Source organism: Centruroides sculpturatus, unplaced genomic scaffold (assembly GCF_000671375.1).
Source record: "Centruroides sculpturatus isolate CEXI.00-Female unplaced genomic scaffold, Cexi_2.0 scaffold88, whole genome shotgun sequence".
Lineage (NCBI taxonomy): Eukaryota > Metazoa > Arthropoda > Arachnida > Scorpiones > Buthidae > Centruroides > Centruroides sculpturatus.
Genome location: NW_019384431.1, coordinates 1117562 through 1139841, shown reverse-complemented (window position 1 = coordinate 1139841; position 22280 = coordinate 1117562). Strand labels below are relative to the sequence as shown.

Below are 22280 nucleotides of genomic sequence, written 5' to 3'. Positions count from 1 at the left end.
TATAATAAACACTTCAATAAAAAATTTGTTCGACAATTTCACGATAAAATGGCTCTGTGGATGCATAAAAATGCAAAAATTGTTTTGTTGGCTTGCCTACTATTTTCAAATGGAATTACTGTAGTGGAATAAGAATGGCTTTGACAATTTAGCTGGCAAAAGACACGAAAAATCGTCGATTCTTTCGTATTTGAAGCAATTTGGAAATCGAAGTGGAATAGAATTTAACATTAGTAAATAATATAAAATAAATATTGAAAAATATAACGAAATAGTTACGGCTGATAGATATACTATATTATATCTAAATTAATAGATGTTATATGTTTTTATCAAACCAAGAATTGGCATTTAGAAGGCATAGGGAATCTGTTGGATCTAATAACAGAGGTAATTATATTGAACTTGTTTATTTATTAAGTACGTCAGATAATCTATTAAAAATATATTTAGAGAATTAACTGATTGCTCTGGAAGTCGGCTTCTTACAGAAACACAACTTCCCTATCATCAAATGTCACGGTACGCCACTGCAGTCCTGTGAAAATATTTACAGAACTATAATATTTCTTATAAGAACTACAATAGAATTTAACTATTCACATATATTAAGTAAAAATCGAGAAAAATTATTAACTAATATGTAGAAAATATTCAATTTAACAAAAATTTAATATTGTAAATACTGTATATTCTTCCTAGAAATGAAGCCAAATTTTCGTCGGGCATAGTTCTATGTATTTGTTTGGTTTTAATAATTTTATTGATTAATTTTAGCATTCTTAAAAAGCTTTCATCATTTATGTGTTTCTAGAAATATAACTGTTATATGTTTGCTGTAATTCATTATCTATATCTGTGATCAGGACTAGTTTTAACATTAGGTAAACCTAGACGCAGTGCCGTAACTAAGCAGGTGCAACAGGTGCACCCGCACAGGGCCCACTTGGAAAGGGGGCCCAAAATGCAGGTATTTGTTTTATTATTTTCCCAAACATAATTAATTAAGGGATCTAAAAGCAAATTCTCGCACAGGACACAGGAATGGCTAGTTACGGCACTGCATAGACGGCCGCCTAGGAAGTCAGCCTTACTCATGAACAAAGAAAAGATACATCATTAAGTAGTGCTAATTAATAAAAAAACTTTTTAAATATACATATTATTTTTATAAATATCCACGTATGGGTGGGTTTTTGTGTGTGCTTGCGTATGATAATATACATACAGTGACTTAAAAAATGTTTACATAATTTTTTGAAAATGACTATTGCATCGACATATAAAAATATTCACAGAAAAAACTATAAAATATTTTATATTAACAAATAAATTTACAGATTTTTTTCACAATGTTACTGTAAAGTTACAAATTCACAACTTTTCTATTTATTCTTCAGTACGTTGAGGCACTTCCAATGATCGATAATATGTTATAACCACAAGGAAACATACAATCTGAAAATTATATATAAAATATCAAATATTCATATATTTATATTATTAAATTAGTACATTTACAAACATCGCTAGACTCGATACATAATATAGCTAGACATCAACAAAATGTCCGAAATTCCATCGGGCTAGCTTACGGCTAATTACATAACCAATTTGGCTCTAGAGGTAAACGTTAGGCGCCATCTCGTATTAACATTAATAAATTAATTTAAATAATTTAGAACCGCTGGGAGAAAAAATCGGCCCCGAGCGAAACTCGAACCCATAACTCTTGCTTATCGTGCAAATGCGTTGCCATTTACGCTATCCAGACCTACTGATTTATTTAGTAATTAGCCTTAAACTAGCACGATGGAATTTCGGCATTTCGTTGGTGTCTAGCTATCAATATATTAGTATATTTATTTGTGAATAAATTTTATAAATGTAAAAATGTATATGTTACGTGCGTTGCAACAACTTACATGTAATCCTAGCGTAGCCAGAAGTAAAGCTGCACAAATAAGAAGGAGCTGCAATATATATTGTAGTAAAATTATCTAATCAGAAATTTAAAATTTTATATTTAATCCTAGAAATAATAAGATAAATTTTCCATTAATAAGAAAAGCTAACACGGACTTCCTAGACAGTTTCCTTTTTAAATATAAATATTAGGTGGAATGACCTCTCCCGTATTTCGACAAACTAAAGATCCACGGGGATAATTGCAGTCACTTCAACTAAGTTCAGAGACCTTCACACAATGCAGAATCCCAAGCGGGTAACCCCCCTCATACTCGATTGAAGTCCATCAGTGACCAAACGGTTCTGTTCTGAACACTGGGAGTTCGGTGTGGGTTCGAGCATCGCCAAGATGGGCTGGCGACGTGGAGTTTTCCGAGTTTTTCCACGTCTGTAACGCTTGAATAGGACCAGTTACCTTTAAAAAGACCTTACGGAAGGCATTCCCCTAGGCAGATCACCCAAGTGTTGCGTCACAATGCAAAATCCACCTCATCCTCAGTTGAAGTGTCCGGATCAACAGAACTCGCGGAAAATTCAGACAATCGTAGCCCGGACTCGATTTAGGACCCCTCCAAGTGGCAAGTTCCTGATCCAAACTGAAACTTTCCCGCTCTCGGAGGGAGATCGAGTTTGGATCGGGAGCTTCGGGAACATTTCTTCGGTGGTCNAATAGGACCAGTTACCTTTAAAAAGACCTTACGGAAGGCATTCCCCTAGGCAGATCACCCAAGTGTTGCGTCACAATGCAAAATCCACCTCATCCTCAGTTGAAGTGTCCGGATCAACAGAACTCGCGGAAAATTCAGACAATCGTAGCCCGGACTCGATTTAGGACCCCTCCAAGTGGCAAGTTCCTGATCCAAACTGAAACTTTCCCGCTCTCGGAGGGAGATCGAGTTTGGATCGGGAGCTTCGGGAACATTTCTTCGGTGGTCTGTTCTGGATATATCAGACCCCGGCTGTTATCCGTCAACCATTTTGATTTTGGGCCTGATCAAACCCATATATAGATCAATTTTTTTGTCCCGATGGTCGTAGAAAAAACACAGCATCTTATCTTAGTATCCACAGAAAAAAAAAATGTTAAAAGCCAAACAAAAAAGCAAGTTGACCATCTTTTGCTTCAGTCATCAAAACTGAATTTAATTTACTAGTCATTACATTTTAAAATTTTAAGTTTTAAAATAATAATTTTTATAAGTTTATTTGAGTATTAAAGGAGAGTATCAACTTTTCCATTATTGTCACTTTTCTATTAAATAATAAATAAAAGTTTTTAAAATTCAAAGTAAATCTTAAACGTAACAATTAAAAATTAAAATTCTCACCGAAAATTCTCCATACAACATTTCCAATACAAAAAAGACAATAATTGCGGTAAGTTGAGAGAGCATTAAAATCACCAAACAAGTTATCCATGGTATTAAGGCCAAACGTTTTTTCTAGAAAATTATTAAAATATTTTAAAGTTTATATTATTTTTACTTTACTTTTAAATACAGTAATACCCCGAACTTACGCGATAGGTGGGACCGAGCGATAACCGCGTAAGTCGAATTCGCGTAAGTCGGGGAATAATTTCGCAATTTGTGTAAAATCCAAGTCGGATGTATGTAAGCTAATAAATGTTCTCGTTAATCTTATCTCGTCTTTCGATTCGTTCACGGTTACAAGAAATCACCGCATAGAGTCTCTGAAGTCTCCGTAGATATAACAAACACAGAAATAAATAACACAAAATAAATTGTAGCTATGTGTCGATTCCGCGCGACACATCCGAACATGTAAGCTGAACAATAGTGTGGGGGGAGTGAGTAATCTAGGGTTGCGTGGCGCTCAAACAAAAGACGAATCGACGAGATTTGAAAATCGCGTAACTCCGGGTTCGCGTAAGTCGGGGTAGCGTAAGTCGAGGTATTACTGTATTCCACTTACCTTAATCACGGCGTACACCAGAAGCAAACTGAATAGAAGGAATATTAAACAGAATGTTAAAGATGAAGCGTACACCGCAATAACTAAAATCATAACAATTATCTGTTTACTATTTCAATTACATGAAATTAAAATTCTCGATGACTTAAAATGAAGAAAGTAAACTACTGTATATTATAAATAGTAATATATTTTATTTAAAAACACTTACAAAAATATTTTGAAGACGGATGAAATTCGGAGATAGACCAAATGGCAATGACAGTAATTAAACCGATTGCAGACACAACCTATAATAAATATATATGCATACAGTACTTAATATATATATAGAGAGAGAAAACAGAAAACAGCAAGAGAAGTAAAAACTAAAAAAATGATCCACCCCAGATTTTTACATTTTTGAACTCGACCTGAAAACGTCGAGAAATGCAAAAATATTCGAAAGTTATTTTTGTACGTGTGGGTGTTAATGTGTGTGTGCGTGTGTGTGTGGGGGGCACTATTTTGTTTACCCTCTTTGAAGCTTAATAACTCCTTTGCCTTTTGTCAAAAATTTCAGAAATTTTGCAGGAGGGATGGGGAGATAAAGTGGATAGTGTCATATCTCGAATAGGGTGGGACTTAATGACGATTTTCCTCGTTATTGGCATTTACAATTTTTTATAAAACCCATCCTTACACTGAAAACGAGCAATTATTTTATTGTGATATCGTCACAATGCCGGGTTGCAATTTTTAATCATATTAATTAATTAATTTAATCTAAAATATATGTTCTCTACCTGAATTTAGTATTGTAGTGCCCATGTCCCATGTACGGTACATCATACTTTCCCTTTAACAACGGAGTCGTGCCGAACATCTAACACCTTACAGGGGAAAATTTTTGAATTGAAATAACATGACTTCTGGTTTGCATCGAAAGTTCTTATGTAGTTAAATTCGTAATTAAATCACAAAGTACTGTACATCAAATTTTTAATGATTAGTACTAGTCTGCATTTTTTGCAAAATTAAAGTAGGCCTAATCTATTAAAAAAATTTATTTCATGTTTTATTGAAAGACAGTTAAATCGAGAGTCACGGCAGTGATTCTGCGCCTAGTGAAAAAGACACTTACTATACATTTAGGAATCAGAGTTGCCGATTTTCGAAGGTCAATTTCTCCGCTCCCAAACGCGTATAGTAAGTCTAAATATCTCGTTCGAAATAGAATTGTTTTCTTAGGTAGTGTCAAAAATTTCAGATTTTTCTATAAAGGGGTTGCCAAAATATAAGCAATTGAAGAGTGCAAAAATTGCCAAAAAACCTGTATTTCCTTCTCTTCTTCAACCGGCACTGCAGACACTCCTCGGGGAAAACTACCGGGTCTAGAATGCGCAAATTTTAAACTTAAGCTTTTATTGTTATCAGTAAAGTTCTGGCGAAACATTCGGGTCGATAGGTCAACGTTTACGAGGGTTCTCCATAAAGATATTTTACTTTTATCGCTTAGTTTAACGCTTGTCAGGAAAAAATTGAATGGATACGAATGACTTTATTCACAATGTTATCCACAATAATGAAAGCTCAAATCTATGCACATTAACATGAGAAATTTCACCAGAGTTTCACCAAATTTCACCAAAATTTTCTTAAAGAAATGTTTTTATGTTTACTACTTAATACGATTAAAAATGTATTACTATTACATGTTATAGTATTAATTATTTTATTACTAAGTTATTTATTTTATATTAGGAGTAATATAAACTATTTTATCCTGTAGTTCATAATTAGATGTAAGTGATTTATATCGTTTTCTGACATCCAAAATCGATTATAATAAAGACTATTGTTTTAAAAAACTTTATTGAATTAGAAGAGTATTTAACAAAAAAAAAAAAAAAATAGGTTTTGAAATATTAAAATAGCCAAAAATTGCTTAACTTATCACACTACACCTTTTTTTGCCGAGATAGTTTTATTGAAAAACTAACGTTTTCGGCCTACTCTATAGGACATCTCCTCAGGCTTAACGACAGAAAAAGAATATTGGCGTTCCATTTAATACAATACATAAATTTAAATACAAAAAATAATAACGGAAACAACAAGAAAATAACTGAAAAACTAATACAAATACAATAAAAAACAAAGTCAGATGTAGTAATAGAAAATAATAAATAAAAATAAATGTAGTAGTTAAATGGAACGCCAATATTCTTTTTCTGTCGTTAAGCCTGAGGAGATGTCCTATAGAGTAGGCCGAAAACGTTAGTTTTTCAATAAAACTATCTCGGCAAAAAAAGGTGTAGTCTGATAAGTTAATTATTTGCTGAGCACGTTCTGTTTAATGTTACACGCTTAATCTACAATGGTTGATACTTTGATTTATTTAAATTAACTTCAAATAAATTTCAAATGTCTTTGAAAAATAATGATGATAAAAGGAATTTCAGTCATTAAATCAGAAAGTGAAGTTTAATTTTTACTGTTTAAATAAATAAAAACGATATAAAATATACATGCTTATAAAGTTTAGTAATATTAATTAAAATATATAAAAAGTGGTTTTCTAAATAAATTTAAATTTAATATAATAATAATAATTTAATAATGACTTACAGTTGTATAAATTCCCGATGCTAGCGAAGCATCTTTACTGTTTTTAAAGCAGCAGCATTGGTGTAGTTGACATTGACACTTCATTTTTAACTTTTCTAAAAATACTATTTATGTTTGAACTTTTCAATGTTCGATAGCATCTCCCGACGATCTAGAATAAACTGAATTCATTCATTTAAGAATACATTTGATAAAGGATGTTGAAAAATATCATCATCGGATATTCTACGCATTAAAATTGCGCAAGTTATTTTCGATAGAGTTTTACGAACACACGCAGAAACTGGAGAAAGTAAACCCACGCAAAATTCAGTTAGCATTCTCCAGTTCTATGCGGATTCGTGTAGTAAAGTTTGTGTATATGTTATGAACTAACTGATTAATATGGACACCATCCACAATGGCCGTGCATTATAAATAATGACGAACAAAATAGAGCACTGTGATAAATTTCACGTTCTTTAGCATAAAGTTATCACATTATAAGTCAACATGAATGAAGTATTCATATTGACTGTTGGAAAAAGTGGTGATAATGATATCTTGAGGATTGATCATCAGGCAAAATTAGTTTAATTAAAACCGTTAATAATACTTTTAAAAAATAATCCAGTTTTTAAGTGAAATTTTCACATATTTTATTGAAAGCTAAGTACAAAGTCATTGCCAAACTTATTTTAATAACACTGGTCAACAGCCAAAAAGCTTCCGAAACCAAAGTAGCTGAATATTACTAATTCAAGGGTGCTGAATATGAACACGACATTAAAAATGTTAACTTGGCTCTAGTTTTTACGATTTCGAACCAAATATGTCAAATTTTTGAAAAAATTGTCATTTTTCTGTAGTTCTTGAAATGTATTCCTATACGGCTTAAAGTACATTTTCTTGCATGTCTGTGGAAAGAAAAGAAAACAATCATTCTTATGCCAGCTCTCGATATATGCTACAAACAATGCGAATGGAGACTCTTCATTGACTCCTCCAAGGTGAGCCGTAAAGCTAAAATGTTACTGTTGTGTAACAAAAGCTTCCTATTCATATTGGCCATGCAAAGTACATGAAAGAATCATACAAAAGCATGAAGCAACTTCTTGCAGAATATAAATGGAAGGTGTGTTGTAATTTCAAAGTTATAGCATTATTACTTGGACTTCAGCTGCGGTATACGAAGTACTGTTGTTTTCTCTGTGAGAGGGATAGCAGAGACCAAGTAGCACATTTCAAAAGGAGAATCTGACCATAAAGGAAATCTCTCGAACCTGGATCAAAAAATGTTATTTCTGAACTGTTAGTAAAATGCAGTTTGATCATACTACCATCGTTGCATATAAAATTAGGACTTATGAAAAACTTTGTCAAAACCACGGATTGAAATGGCCCAGAATTTAGTTTTTTAGAGAGACATTTCCAAACATTAGTGAAGCAAAAGTTAGAGGGGATATTTATAGGCTCACAGATTTCCAAGCTTCTCAAAAATACACACTTTGATAGCGTTCTAATAAGTGCTGGAAAAGAATAGAATGCTTTCAGGATGGTGGTAAACAATTTTCTTGGAAACTACAAAGCTTCTAATTACAAACAAGAAATTACAAATTATTTGTAACATGCTGTTGTGTTATGAAAAGATGGGATGCAACATGTCATTGAAAATGCACAGATGCACTTTTTGCATCCTCACATTCACTTTTCCCTGAAAACTGCAGGTCTGTCAGTGACAAACATGGGAAGTATTTTCACCAAGACATTGCTTGTATGGAAAAGTGATACGAAGGGAAATAGTCCAGCAATGTTAGCAGACTACTGCTGGAACATTACATATGAAACGCTTTCAGATTCATACAAGAAATCTGTAAATAAGTGTCATACACGCGAGTGATGTCCTGGGTATTTCATGCTTTCGCTGTTAATTTAGTTTTTATGTATCAAAAAGTGTTCTGATGGTTTCTGTGTGCCAACTCGAATAAAAATTACATTATGTGTATGTATTCAGATGTATATTATGCAATTTATTGGACGTTGATGTACAGTACCTTGTAAACTTGAGCTAATTCTGGTTTTTTATAATCATTTTTGAATTCAGCAAGTCGAAATCATTAAGAAACAGTAATGAAATGTTCACAGAAACCATCAGATAATAAGCTTGTTTTGTTTCCTTCGGAAACAAAACAAGCTTATTATCTGATGGTTTCAAAACAAGCGGAACAAAACAAGCTGTTCCGAAGGAAACAAAACGTTTTTATGTGTAGACCTGTGTAATCATTCTAATCATTGTATAATGTCTGTTGATCAATATTAAAGAATTTACGTAATTAATATACGTGTATTAATGCTTGTATAACGCATATAATATGAGTGTTGTTAAAATACTTTGTATAATCTAAGTGAAATTTTCACATATTTTATTGAAAGCTAAGTACAAAGTCATTGCCAAAATAAACTTATTTTAATAATCATTCTAATTATTGTATAATGTCTGTTGATCAATATTAAATTAAAAAGTTTATGTAATTAATATACCTGTATTAATGCTTGTATTACGCATATGAGTGTTGTTAAAATACTTTGTATAATTCTTATTAAAAAAGGTAAGATTTTTTAAAAAATAAAGTTTCTCGAAGGGAATATATTCATAATATGTATTCAATTTATGGTGATTAATAAATTAATCAATATTTAACAGGCTGTATGGGAGTTTCACTCATTATTCGTAACGACTGGACATTGCAAATAATGACCTAACTTATTAGTCACCTGGCCCATATATTACTATACATACATATATATTAATAAAGAAATGAAAAAACTGCTTTCGTTATACTAATATAAAAATAGCAATTTCTTATCTATTGTAATAGCCTTGAAGTATAGAAAGTTAATTCAGAAATGCTCTTGATATTAAACATATATTTGTGTGCATGTATGACGCCTACATTACAGTATCGTTTATAAATACATATTAATATTACCACGATCATATATATAATATATATTTATATTTATAAAATTTATTTTAATCGAGTTTATATAATTGTTTAAACAAATAATTTAATAACATTTCATAAGAATATGAGATAAAGACGTCAAGTAATTTTTAAATTTCTACATTTTTCGGATTATAAACAAGTTTACTTTTATATTCAATGCATATATATGATCTATACTGTATATATATATATATACATGAAATAGTATGTATATGTAAGCATTAAATTTTGAAACATTTTAAATTTCATAAAAAGATCTGTGATATTAAAAAACTGACATACATACTTGTTACATTACTAACATCTGCCACATAATTTTATTCCTAATGCCTTTCATCTTGGAAGTAAACAGTGTATAGCAAAAATAAATTACAGTGCGCGCACATAGTGACCTTTCATGTTCTTTTTTAAGCCGTATGAAGGCGCGATTGTACAGGACCAATCCATTTGTTGTGAAGTAGTTAAGAGCTTATTTGGGATGAATAGTTTTCAGTTAGATGTATGCAAAAAGACTCAAGCCCAAGAAAGATCTTAGCCTTAATATTTACAAGTAGATTTAGATGTAATTTCACACGCTAAATCGATTGGTATAAAACAATTCACGTACGACTAACCTTTCAGAAACTAGGAACGGGTTGTGTACTCGCGTATATTTGTTTTGTTTAATACCGACGTTATTAATAAAACATGTGCGCATTCATTGGTATTTAAAAATGCATTACATACATTCCGTCGACGAAAAAAAGGGACGTTTACGAATGGTGTCGTTAACGCAGGGACGAAGTTACAGTACAATGACCTACAGCAGTGGCGTAGCGTGGATGTCAGCCGCCCGGGGCGGAAAAAAATTTCGCCGCCCCTTATTTAGGTATCTCAATTTAAAAGACTAAAATTCAGTTTCGTCACAGAATACGTAATGAAAAATTCCGTGCTAGTGTTGCCACCTTTTTAAAATCGCCGACCCTGACGGCAGGTGAGGTTTGTTTGAATAGAAGTTCCTGACGCATGCATATATCATTTTGCAATGAAGAATAATTTGCAGTGCATGCTGGTTCTAAATCAGTCACAGTTAGCGACTAGAGAGACTTGGGTAGGAATAACGTAAGTAATCTAGATGACTTAGCTCTATTGGATATTGGAGGTGTATATGAGTATGAATTATCGTACAAGTAAAGAAAAAAAAAAAAAAAAAAGGTCGACAGGTTGCGCACGATATCCCCGGATGGCGCGGCGAGTCGGATGGTAACACTATTCCCACTATTCTGTGCTCATTTCAATCGGTTCGAATCGTAGGTGGACGAAAATATGAAATAAAATGGTTCAAATTCTTACAAGATATTATTTATTGTCAAATTTTGCTGCCCCCCTATACTACACTACTGACCTACAGGAAGCTTTCCTGGCGAGGAACACATCGAGTAAAACGTCATCATGACGTCACTTTTAAAATTCCTTAAATACTACGTAAACAGTAAAAAAACACTATATATAGTCGGCAAGGAAATATAATTATTACATATAAAATTTTAATAACAAGTACAAAGTGTCAGAGTGTCCGCATTAAGGGACAAGCGAGGCACTTGCCCTCTCCGGAATCGAGTAAAGCATTCCATAAATTATGAACGTAAAAGTGATTGAGATATTCATCCTTATACCCTGGACGATAGAATGCTTTGATGCTATACTGTATTCTTATCTACTTTATTATCTACTACTCTTATCTACTCGCAAAAAATAATTAAATAATTAAATAAAAATTTATTGATGTAATTATTTGTCTCCAAGCTTCGCACCCCTGGAAAATTTTCTAGGGATGCTAATGGACATAATTGAAAGAGTAATAAAAATTTACAGACAGATTTAATTTTTCCCATTGTGCTACGCTACTGCATAAACGTCAATTTAGTTCTTTCTCCCTGCATGTGGGCTGTTCTGTAACATCATACTGACGCAACAGATACTTTTACTGGATACTTTTGTCACTATTGTTCATTTTAGGGTACAACTAGTATACACTCGTGATTAAAGCGTTGTTAAGTCAGTCTTGTCTCCATAATAACGCGTTTATTACTATTTTCCTAGATGTTGGTTGTTCTGTAATATTAAAACCAAAAGTGAAGTGGTATTTGAAAAGCCAAAAAATAGCGTTACAGTAATTTATGGACATTCTTTATTAATAGTTTTATGCAATGAAATCATTAATAAAGGATTGCCCATAAATTCATAAAATTTATTAAGAAACAGTTTAAAAAATTAATGTAATTTATTAATACAGTAAAGCGTCGTTTATCCGAAAGTCGGTTATCCGAAAGAATTCCAGTCTGCAAATTTAAATTTTCGCTAGTGCCCTGGCGCTGCAATCTTTGGCTATATCTAGGGCTACTCCAGTATTTTTTTTTTTTTTTTTGTTGATGTGTGTGTTTTAGCTGGCAGCACTGGCTATTTTGTGTGGTGTTTTTCTGAGGACTGTGTGTTGTGCTGAATCGAACGTTTTTGATACTAGATTGACTTCAAAAGTATAATTTTTTTGTTTTATATTTTTTAATATATTTATTTTGTTTGTAAAAAGTAAAGAAATAATTTTTAACGATACAATAGCCACGATTATTATTTTAAAAAGTTTACATTAGGCTTAACATCGACGAAAATTCAACGCGAAGCAACATGCAACGGAGAAAAGTTTCAACATGGGATATTTTTTTGTGCATAATCGGTTATCCGAAAAATAAGTTATCCGACAACTCCAGTCCCCAATTGATTCGGATAAACGACGCTCTACTGTATTACAAAAATATGATGCCAATATTTTATTATCGTAGATGCAATGTCAATATTCTATTGTTTACCTGGTTAACCAAGCTTTCTTCGAATCTTGCGTCTGAATGAGCCATAGTTGCTACTATTAAATAAACAAATACTTTTTGTACTGGGTAGATTATAGTATTGGCAACAGGAATAAGGCACAATTTTACAAGGTCCTCCAAAATCATTTCAGAGAAACGTAGATTTCTTAGAAATGATTTTGGAGTGAAGCCTCTGCGCTGAGTATAATTGACGTGTTTATGTTTATTGAAAATCATTGGTCACATAAATCTCTAGACACCACTCCTAAGCGAGAGAAATTCAAATATTACAAATATTAGACAATACATTACAATTACGTTTTATAGATTTCCATGTTTTCTCTTTTGAAAGCAAGAATCTTTTGTCTTCTATATTGTTAGTCATACTATCATTATTTTATAATAAAAGATTTAGATTTACTATTTCACTATTTCAAACTAATCTTTCAATATCTTGTGTTATTCTTTAAGGAATAAATAAAACTGATAAACAATAAAATCGAATATTTATCGTTTATTAACAGAAATACGATAAATAAAATTTTAAATATAACTTATTTTACATTCGAATCACTTTATTAATGCAATTTCCATGGGAAGAATTTTAATATTTTACTTCGTAACTACTATGACGACTTCATAGGGTTTTTTTTAAAATTCTTTCCGCTATTTAAGCAATAAGGGGTGCTTTTTAGTGTCGTTAGGCCCACTATTTGGAAGCTCTGTGGTTAGAGACATATCCGGATAGACAGACCAACACCCAAAAATTCCTCATGTTATCTTCATACGGCTTAAAGAACTAGACAGAACATTTCGTCCCGCGCGGACTGTAGGCTTTTACGTCATAATCTAAAACCTTGAAAAACATCATCGTCACATGATTGAGTGACTCACGTCATCGGATGCATTTTTCATCATGTCTTTTTCATGATGGACGTAATTTCTTTTTAATATTTTAACTCGTGCTTTTTCTTCTTTTCTCTCAGTTAATATGGAAATGCTTTGTAGTACAGTAATCGAAATCAACTAAATACAACTCATTTAAATTAAAATTTAATTAAATATTTCATTATAATTTCTTGATTTTTGAGTTTACAGGAATTTAATTAAATAAATTATATAATATTTTTATCAAATTTGAAATCGATATTTTAAAATTTCGGACAATTTATATTTGTATATTTTGTTTTATGAAACTAATTTCAATGAGAAAATTTTGTCGTATATTCTATTGAAGTTAACTACATAAAACAGATTCAAAATTCCATCAGAGATTTAAAAAAAAAATGTAAATGACGCTTCCATAACTTTTCTAAAGAATATAAATAAAATTATCAAACAGTTAAAACATCACAAATTTAAATTCAAAGAGATCAACTATAGACACAAACACAACTTAATATCAATATTGTAAAAATTAAGCAAAAACTCTAATAATAGCTCTTAAATTTGTCAAAATTTAGTTACATTTAGGAGTAGTAGTGGTTTGGTAAGCTTTGATCACAAAATTAATTTTTCGAGTAAATTACAGTCTAATAAATTAAAATTACAAATAATGTTTAAAATTGCAAATAAAAATTTGTTGAATGGAATTATTTCAGATCACAAAATTAATTTTTCAATCACAAATCTTAATTAAATTAATTTTATTTTAACAATAAGGCTGTATTAATTATTAAATGTTTTAATATACAATAAAATTATAACACCAAAACGAATTTTTTATTTTAACATGAATAGATCAAATAACTTTTATTTTATTTTGATGATACATAACATAAACTTTTATTTTATTTAAGCTTTTCCAGTTTTTTCATTCACTTTATCTAAAGCATGACATACTCCTGATCTAATTTCTGATATTTTATAAATTAAGATTACAAATAATTTGTTAAGTAATAGTTTTATCATCAATACTAGAATTAATTATTTTCTTCATGTATATTTGTCTTAATATTCTGGTACAGTACATGGCAGTTTGAAATAATACAACACTGAAATTATTTTGAAAAGTTTTTTATTTTTACAGTTTATTTAAATGTTTCCACTTTTTCCTCCAGTTTATCTAAAGCAAGAAATTTCTGCACCAAATAATTTTTCAGGATATAAATTATTTTCAGATCAAAAATTTCTCGAATAAATTAAGATTATAAATATTTAGAAAACTTTTCAATTTATTTTAGTTTTCATAAAATATCTTGTAACAATAAGGCAAAGTTTCTGTATTAATTATTAAATGTTTTTATAAATTTGAAAGGTCTAAGTCAAACTTTTTGTCAAAGGCAAACTTTTAAATAAAAATACTTACTTTCTGAAAATGATGATCTTGTATAAGAGGTTCTTGCAAAAGAAGTTCTCGGCAAGGTATCGAACCAGTCTCTTATATGCAGTATTTATACCATCTCATGACTCAAAAACAGAGGAAAAAGGATATTTTAAATTAGCAACTTTGAAAAACAAAAGTTATATATATAAATACAAAAACAAAAAGTATTTATTTATTTAATAGTAGCAACTATGGCTCATTCAGACGCAAGATTCGAAGAAAGCTTGGTTAACCACGAAAGCAATAGAACATTGACACCGTATCTACGATAATAAAATATTGGCACCATATTTTTGTAATATTAATAGATTACATTAATTTTTTTAAACTGTTTCTTAATAAATTTTATGAATTTATCGGCAATCCTTTATTAATGATTTCATTGCATAAAACTATTAATAAAGAATGCCCATAAATTACGTAACGCTATTTTTTGGCTTTTCAAATACCACTTCACTTTTGGTTTTAATATTACAGAACAACCAACATCTAGGAAAATAGTAATAAACGCGTTATTATGGAGACAAGACTGACTTAACAACGCTTTAATCACGAGTGTATACTAGTTGTACCCTAAAATGAACAATAGTGACAAAAGTATCCAGTAAAAGTATCTGTTGCGTCAGTATGATGTTACAGAACAGCCCACATGCAGGGAGAAAGAACTAAATTGACGTTTATGCAGTAGCGTAGCACAATGGGAAAAATTAAATCTGTCTGTAAATTTTTATTACTCTTTCAATCATGTCCATTGGCATCCCTAGAAAATTTTCCAGGGGTGCGAAGCTTGGAGACAAATAATTACATCAATAAATTTTTATTTAANGTTTATGCAGTAGCGTAGCACAATGGGAAAAATTAAATCTGTCTGTAAATTTTTATTACTCTTTCAATTATGTCCATTAGCATCCCTAGAAAATTTTCCAGGGGTGCGAAGCTTGGAGACAAATAATTACATCAATAAATTTTTATTTAATTATTTAATTATTTTTTGCGAGTAGATAAGAGTAGTAGATAATAAAGTAGATAAGAATACAGTATAGCATCAAAGCATTCTATCGTCCAGGGTATAAGGATGAATATCTCAATCACTTTTACGTTTATAATTTATGGAATGCTTTACTCTATTCCGGGGAGGGCAAGTGCCTCGTTTGTCCCTTAATGCGGACACTTTGACACTTTGTACTTGTTATTAAAATTTTATATGTAATAATTATATTTTCTTGCCCTCTATATATAGTGTGTTTTTACTGTTTACGTAGTATTTAAGGAATTTTAAAAGTGACGTCACGATGACGTTTTACTCGATGTGTTCCTCGTCAGGAAAGCTTCCTGTAGGTCATTGCACTATAACTTCGTCTCTGCGTTAACGACACCATTCGTAAACGTCCCTTTTTCTCGTCGACGGAATGTATGTAATGCATTTTTAAATACCAATGAATGCGCACGTGTTTTATTAATAACGTCGGTATTAAACGGAACAAATATACGCGAGTACACAACCGTTCCTAGCTTCTGAAAGGCTAATTAGTCGTACGTGAATTGTTTTATACCAATCGATTTAGCGTGTGAAATTACATCTAAATCTACTTGTAAATATTAGAGCTAAGATCTTTCTTGGGCTTGTGTCTTTTTGCTTACGTCTAACCGAAAACTCTTAATCACAGATAAACTCTTAACTACCTCACAACAAATGGATTGGTCCTGTACAATAGTGCCTTCATACGGCTTTAAAAAGAACAGTCACCAGAACCAAAAAAACAGAAGGAAGGTCACCATGCGCGCGCACTGTAATTTATTTTTGCTGTGCACTGTTTACTTCCAAGATGAAAGGCATTAGTAATAAAATTATGTGGCAGATGTTAGTAATGTAACAAGTATGTATGTCAGTTTTTTAATATCACAGATTTTTTCATGAAATTTAAGATGTTTCAAACTTTAATGCTTATATATACATACTATTACATGTATATATATAAGGTATAAATCCTATATATGCATTAAGTATAAAAGTAAACTTGTTTATAATCCGAAAAATGTAGAAATTTAAAAATTACTTGACGTCTTTATCTCATATTCTTATGAAATGTTATTAAATTATTTGTTTAAACAATTAAATAAACTCGATTAAAATAAATTTTATAAATATAAATATATATTATATATATGATCGTGGTAATATTAATATGTATTTATAAACGATGCTGTAATGTAGGCGTCATACATGCACACAAATATATGTTTAATATCAAGAGCATTTCCGAATTAACTTTCTATATTTCAAAGTTATTACAGTAAATAAGAAGTTGCTATTTTTATATTAGTATAACAAAAGCAGTTTTTTCATTTCTTTATTAATATATCTATCTATCTATCCAGTGGCATCCTCTCTACAGAGGGTTGCATTTGATGAACTATTCCTCTCCATGTTTCTCTATTCCAGGCTTCTCTTAAATCCTTTCCAGTCCAGTCTTTGATGTTATCTCTCCAAGTCTTTCGGGGTCTTCCTCTAGGTCTTGTCCCCTCCACCAGTCCCTCAATCACCGTCTTTAGTAGTTGTCCTCCTGATCCTCTAGCCAAATGTCCAGCATATCGTACCTTTCTTTGTTGGATATTTATAAGCAACCTTCTCCTCAAGCCCAGCCTGTCCAAAACTTCCTCATTTGTTATTTTCTCCGTCCAACTTATTCTTTGCATCTTTCTCAAGCACCACATTTCAAATGAGTTAATTCTTTCCATCATTTCATGCGTAAGAGTCCATGCCTCACATCCGTATGTTAGTACACTCCAGATCATTGTCCTTAGGATTTTTATTTTCAGTTTTATGTTAAGGCCTCTGTTTGTTAATATATGATAGATCTGATAAAAGGCAGCTTTTGCTTTATTAATTCTGCTTTTAATTTCCATTTTACATCTATTATCACTTGTTATCCAGCTTCCCAGGTATTCAAACTTTTTAACCCTTTCAAGTTCCTTATTTCCCAGAATGATCTGGAGTTCCTCCATATCTTCCTTCTTTGAAACCTTCATTACTTTTGTCTTCTTTTCATTTATTTTCATATGGAATTTCTCCAATCCAGTTTTGAACAGTCGATTCAGAATTTTCTGTAATCCCTCTTTACTTTCACTCAGCAGGACTATGTCGTCAGCGTATCTTATGTTGTTTATTAAGCATCCATTGATTTTCACTCCTTCGTTAAAATCCTCAAGTGCTTCTCGCATCATCCACTCACTGTAAATATTAAATAACAGTGGTGAAAGTCCGCATCCCTGTCTCACTCCTTTTTCCACCCTTATCCAGTTGGATTCTTTCTCATCAATTTTTATTATTGCTTTCTGATTTTTGTATAAAAAGAGAATAATTTTAATTATCCCTTTATCTATTCCAATTTTTTGAAGTATTTCAAATAAAATTGTGTGGTTAACATTGTCAAACGCCTTTTCATAGTCCACAAAGCACAGATAAAGATCTCTGTTTTTTTCAATCATTTTTTCTCCAATAAGCCTAATTAATGTAATGGCCTCTCTAGTTCCTTTGTTCTTTCTAAAACCAAATTGTGTATCATTTAGTTCTGCTTCAATTTTCGGTTCTATTCTTCTATAGATAGTATTAGTTAAAACTTTTGACATATGGCTTATTAAACTTATTATTCTATGTTTGTCGCATTCCAGTGTTCCTGCTATCTTGGGTATAGGTATAAATATTAAATTAGTAAAGTCTGTGGGTAGTTGTTGTTCTGCAAGAATTTTATTAAGAACATGACTTATAATCCTTCTTCCCTCAAAACCCATTGACTTAAGCAATTCTCCATGCAAGCCATCAATTCCAGGTGCCTTCTTATTCTTCAATTTTTTCAAGGCTGCCTCAACTTCATCCTCCAGAAATTTAGGGGTTTCATCATCGTCATATTCCTCTTCCAGTTTACATTCCATGTTATCCTCTGTTTTATAAAGTTTTGTCAAATATTCATTCCATCTTACTAATTGCCTTTCCTTCTGCATTAAAATTTCTCCATTCTCATCCTTTATTGCCCCAATTTTCACTCTTCTTTTCTTTCCTGAGATTAAATTAATGTTTTGATAGACCTTTCTCAGATCTTGAGACAATTCATGTTCTTCTAATTCATGACAGATTCTGTCTAGCCAATCTTCCTTAGCTTTTCTTGCCATACTTTTCACTTGTTTATCGATTGTTCTATATTTTTCTTTAGCATCTAATGTATTTGCGCTTTTCCATCTTCTCCTTTCATCCATTTTCTCCAACACTTCTTTCGTAATCCAAGGTCTTCTTGCTTTTCTTCTCTCCTCTCCCAAAACCTGGTAAGCACTTTCTTTAATTTCCCCTTTCATATTCTCCCAAAGTTCTTCCACATTTCCTTCCAAATTTAAATTTTGAAGTCTATTATTAGTCATACTCTCATATTTTTCCCTAATGTTGTTAATCTTCAAATCATCAATTCTCATTCTTTTATCATTTCTATTTCTTTTTATGTGCTTCAATTTAACTCGGATCACGGAGAGCAAGAGGTTGTGGTCGCTGCCACAATCCGCCCCTGGATATGTTTTTATATTTGTAATTGTGTTCCTGTATCTATGATTAATCAAAATAAAATCTATTTGATTTCTAACTTCGATTCCCCTTGATCCTGGGGCTTTCCACGTATAAAGTCTTCTTTCGTGATGTTTGAACCATGTGTTCATCACAGTCAAGCCCTTTTCCCTACAGAAATCAATCAATCTTTCACCTCTATCATTACGTTCTCCAAGTCCCCAGGGGCCAATAACAATTCCTTCTCTTCCTCTTCCAACTTTTGCATTCATATCCCCCATTATTAGGAGAATATCTCTATTATCTTTTCCTTGAATACATTGGTTTATTTGCTGATATACTTCCTCTACTTCTTCGTCTGTGTGATCTGTAGTAGGTAGGTATGTTTGGATAATCAACATATCTCTTGGTTTCATCTTGATCCTCAAGGCAATGACTCTATCCGATATTTGCCAATATCCGTCGATTTTACATGATGTTTTCCTATCAAGGATAAATCCAACTCCTCGTTCATGTTCCTTTCCTCCTGAATATATGAATCTGAATCCTTCTTCTGTTTTTATATCGCCTCTTCCTGTCCATCTAACCTCGGAAATACCAAGAATCGATATTCCCAGAATCTTCATTTCTCTGATGACATTGGCCAATTTTCCAGTTTGATAAAGGGACCTCACATTCCAGCATCCCACTCTTAGACTTTCTTTAAGAGCTGCTTTTCTGATTGTCTTTCCTTTATCGGCACCAGGACTTCCAGACGGCTTTAATCCAGGCACGTCATTTGAAGCACTCGTTTCCAGGAAATCCAGACCATGTCCGCAGCATCTCTCCCTGGTAGCATACTGCACAAGGACAGACCCAGGGGTCCCATCTGTACTTGTGCATATCTCATTTATACTTCGTTCAATGTTCATCAAGTCTTGGAAAAAAAGAAATAGAACATGGTGGTTTTCCGTTGCCTTCCATGTTTCGAACATTTTCGAATATTAGACTATTGTATCGTTAAAAATTATTTTTTTATTTTGTACAAACAAAATAAATATATTGAAAAATGTAAAAACAATAAAAAATTATACTTCAGAAGTTAATTTAGTATCAAAAACGTAAAATATTTGACTAGCCCAAGACATAGCCAAAGATTGCAACGCCACAGCACTGGCGAAAATTTAAATTTGCCGACTGGAATTCTTTCGGATGATTGACTTTCGGATAATCAACGCTCTACTGTATATAAAGTTGCTTGTCCTGACTGACTGACTGACTGATTCATCATCGCCCAGAGCAAACCGCTGAACCTAAAGAGGTGAAATTTGGTACACAGTTAGGGTACGTCATGAAAACAGCCACTAAGAAGGGATTTTTCGAAATTCCCCTGTGGGTGAGAAGAAGAGGATTAAGGCTTAACCGGAAGAACGCTGTACTATTTTAGATGCGATTTTTCGTTTACAACTACGTTTAGTCTTCATTGAGTACTTAGGTGTATTAAATAACTTTTCAGGCATTGTTATAAATATTTTTATCTATTTCGATTTTCAAAATGTTCGAACCGTTTTAAATTCGAATTTGTTTTTGCGTATTGGTACGATTATAGAACGATTGTAAACGTTCCAGAAAATTGATCAAATTGAAACCAGCTAGTGATAAATAAAAATAAATGTACTAGTTAATACTTTAAATAAACATTGTAGTAAATTGTTAAGGAATAATTGATGAAAGAAGTAACTATAAACTAAGACAAGACTACAAGTTACTTCTATTACTAGGTCTGACTTTGTTTTTTATTGTATTTGTATTTGTATTATTTTTTCAGTTATTTTCTTGTTTTTTTGTTATTATTTTTTGCAATTAAATTTATGTATTCTATTTAATGGAACGCCAATGTTCTTTTTCTATCGTTAAGCCTGAAGATGGCCTATAAAGTAGGCCGAAAACGTTAGTTTTTCAATAAAACTATCTCGGAAAAAAAAGGGTAGTGTGATAAGTTAAACATGTAACATTATTTTAATATTTCAAAACCTATTTTTTGTGTTAAATACTCTTCTAATTCAATAAAGTTTTTTTAAAAAATAGTCTTTATTATAATCGATTTTGGATGTCAGAAAAACGATATAAATCACTTACATCTAATTATAAACTACAGAATAAAATAGTTTATGGGTGCGTTTACTTCTGAGCTAATTTTACTATCAGCACTCTCAGCCTGTATACTTTCGTCCGAGTGCCACGCTCATTGGCGTTTCTTTAGAGCTAGATGACGTCATGTTTAGCGAAATTGGCAAGCTCAGAGTGCTAACTAGTTCGTTGTCGAAACTAGTTCGTTGTCTAATTCAATATGGCTGCTTTCATGAAAAAATTACTTTCTGTACAAAGTACTAAAAATGGAATTCGTTTTCGAAAAATAAACGGCAGAAAATATTTTTATTGGTAAATTTCAATGATTTGTTGTGTAAAATGTTTACAATGATCTTTTTTTTCATTGTAAGGTTCAATAGCTTTAGATGACTTTTTTCATAAACAGAGTTAATAAATGTGAAAAAATTAAGTTCGATTCATTGTTTATGATTAAAAGTGAGGTTTACCTAATAGCATTTGGAATCTTCAGAAATGTTATGTTCGGAGCATTAAATACATCGTAAAGAAATGAACAGCATTAATAATAATCCAAAATTACATAAGTTTGTATACTTGAATGAATTTTCACTTACATTTGGGAAATGACTTCTCGAGAAATTGCATCATTTGAATACCATTTTTTCATTACAAACTAAACTTATATGATGACAGAGTAATACTTATTTCTATTGAAATAGGCTACTGCTTCTTCAGTTGATGTCTTAATAGCCATACGCTTTTCATCAATAGAGACTATAATTCCAGGAAAACCAGATTGGTATAAAAAATTCCATTATTCTTACATCATCCTGCTGTGTGATGGCCAAGAGATCATTTTTCATTTTCATTTAACACTAACTTGTAAGAAAGAATTAACAACTTTATTTAAAATATTCCACGCAGTCCGTCTAAACATATTAAAACGATCGCCAATACCCTTAGAGGAAAGAAAG

At 31.6% G+C, this 22280-nt stretch overlaps 1 protein-coding gene and 1 long non-coding RNA gene across 6 annotated transcripts in view; one reads left to right on the top strand and one right to left on the bottom strand.

The window, feature by feature from the left end:
* Positions 1-1291: 1291 nt before the first annotated feature.
* Positions 1292-10171, bottom strand: LOC111619748. Of its 4 annotated transcripts, none has more exons than XM_023361569.1 (7): positions 9787-10171; positions 6514-6608; positions 4115-4193; positions 3904-3986; positions 3297-3410; positions 1926-1973; positions 1366-1458 (listed from the first exon to the last, which is right to left on the bottom strand). In XM_023361569.1, the coding sequence occupies exons 2-7, from the start codon at positions 6595-6597 to the stop codon at positions 1390-1392; spliced, it is 477 nt and encodes a 158-aa protein (XP_023217337.1). In that variant the 5' UTR covers positions 6598-6608; positions 9787-10171; the 3' UTR covers positions 1366-1389. The 4 variants fall into 4 exon arrangements, with proteins under 4 accessions (XP_023217333.1, XP_023217337.1, XP_023217336.1 ...); XM_023361568.1 differs by having other exon boundaries at positions 6514-6664; positions 9787-10165; XM_023361567.1 differs by having other exon boundaries at positions 6514-6674; positions 9787-10164.
* The window catches only part of LOC111619751, a 25297-nt gene continuing 9112 nt past the window's right edge, over positions 6096-22280 (top strand). The window contains exon 1 of one of the 2 annotated variants that reach the window (XR_002755811.1): positions 6096-6197. This is a non-coding gene — a long non-coding RNA (uncharacterized LOC111619751). The remainder of the gene's footprint in view (positions 6198-22280) is intronic. The other variant, XR_002755812.1, reaches the window with a different exon arrangement.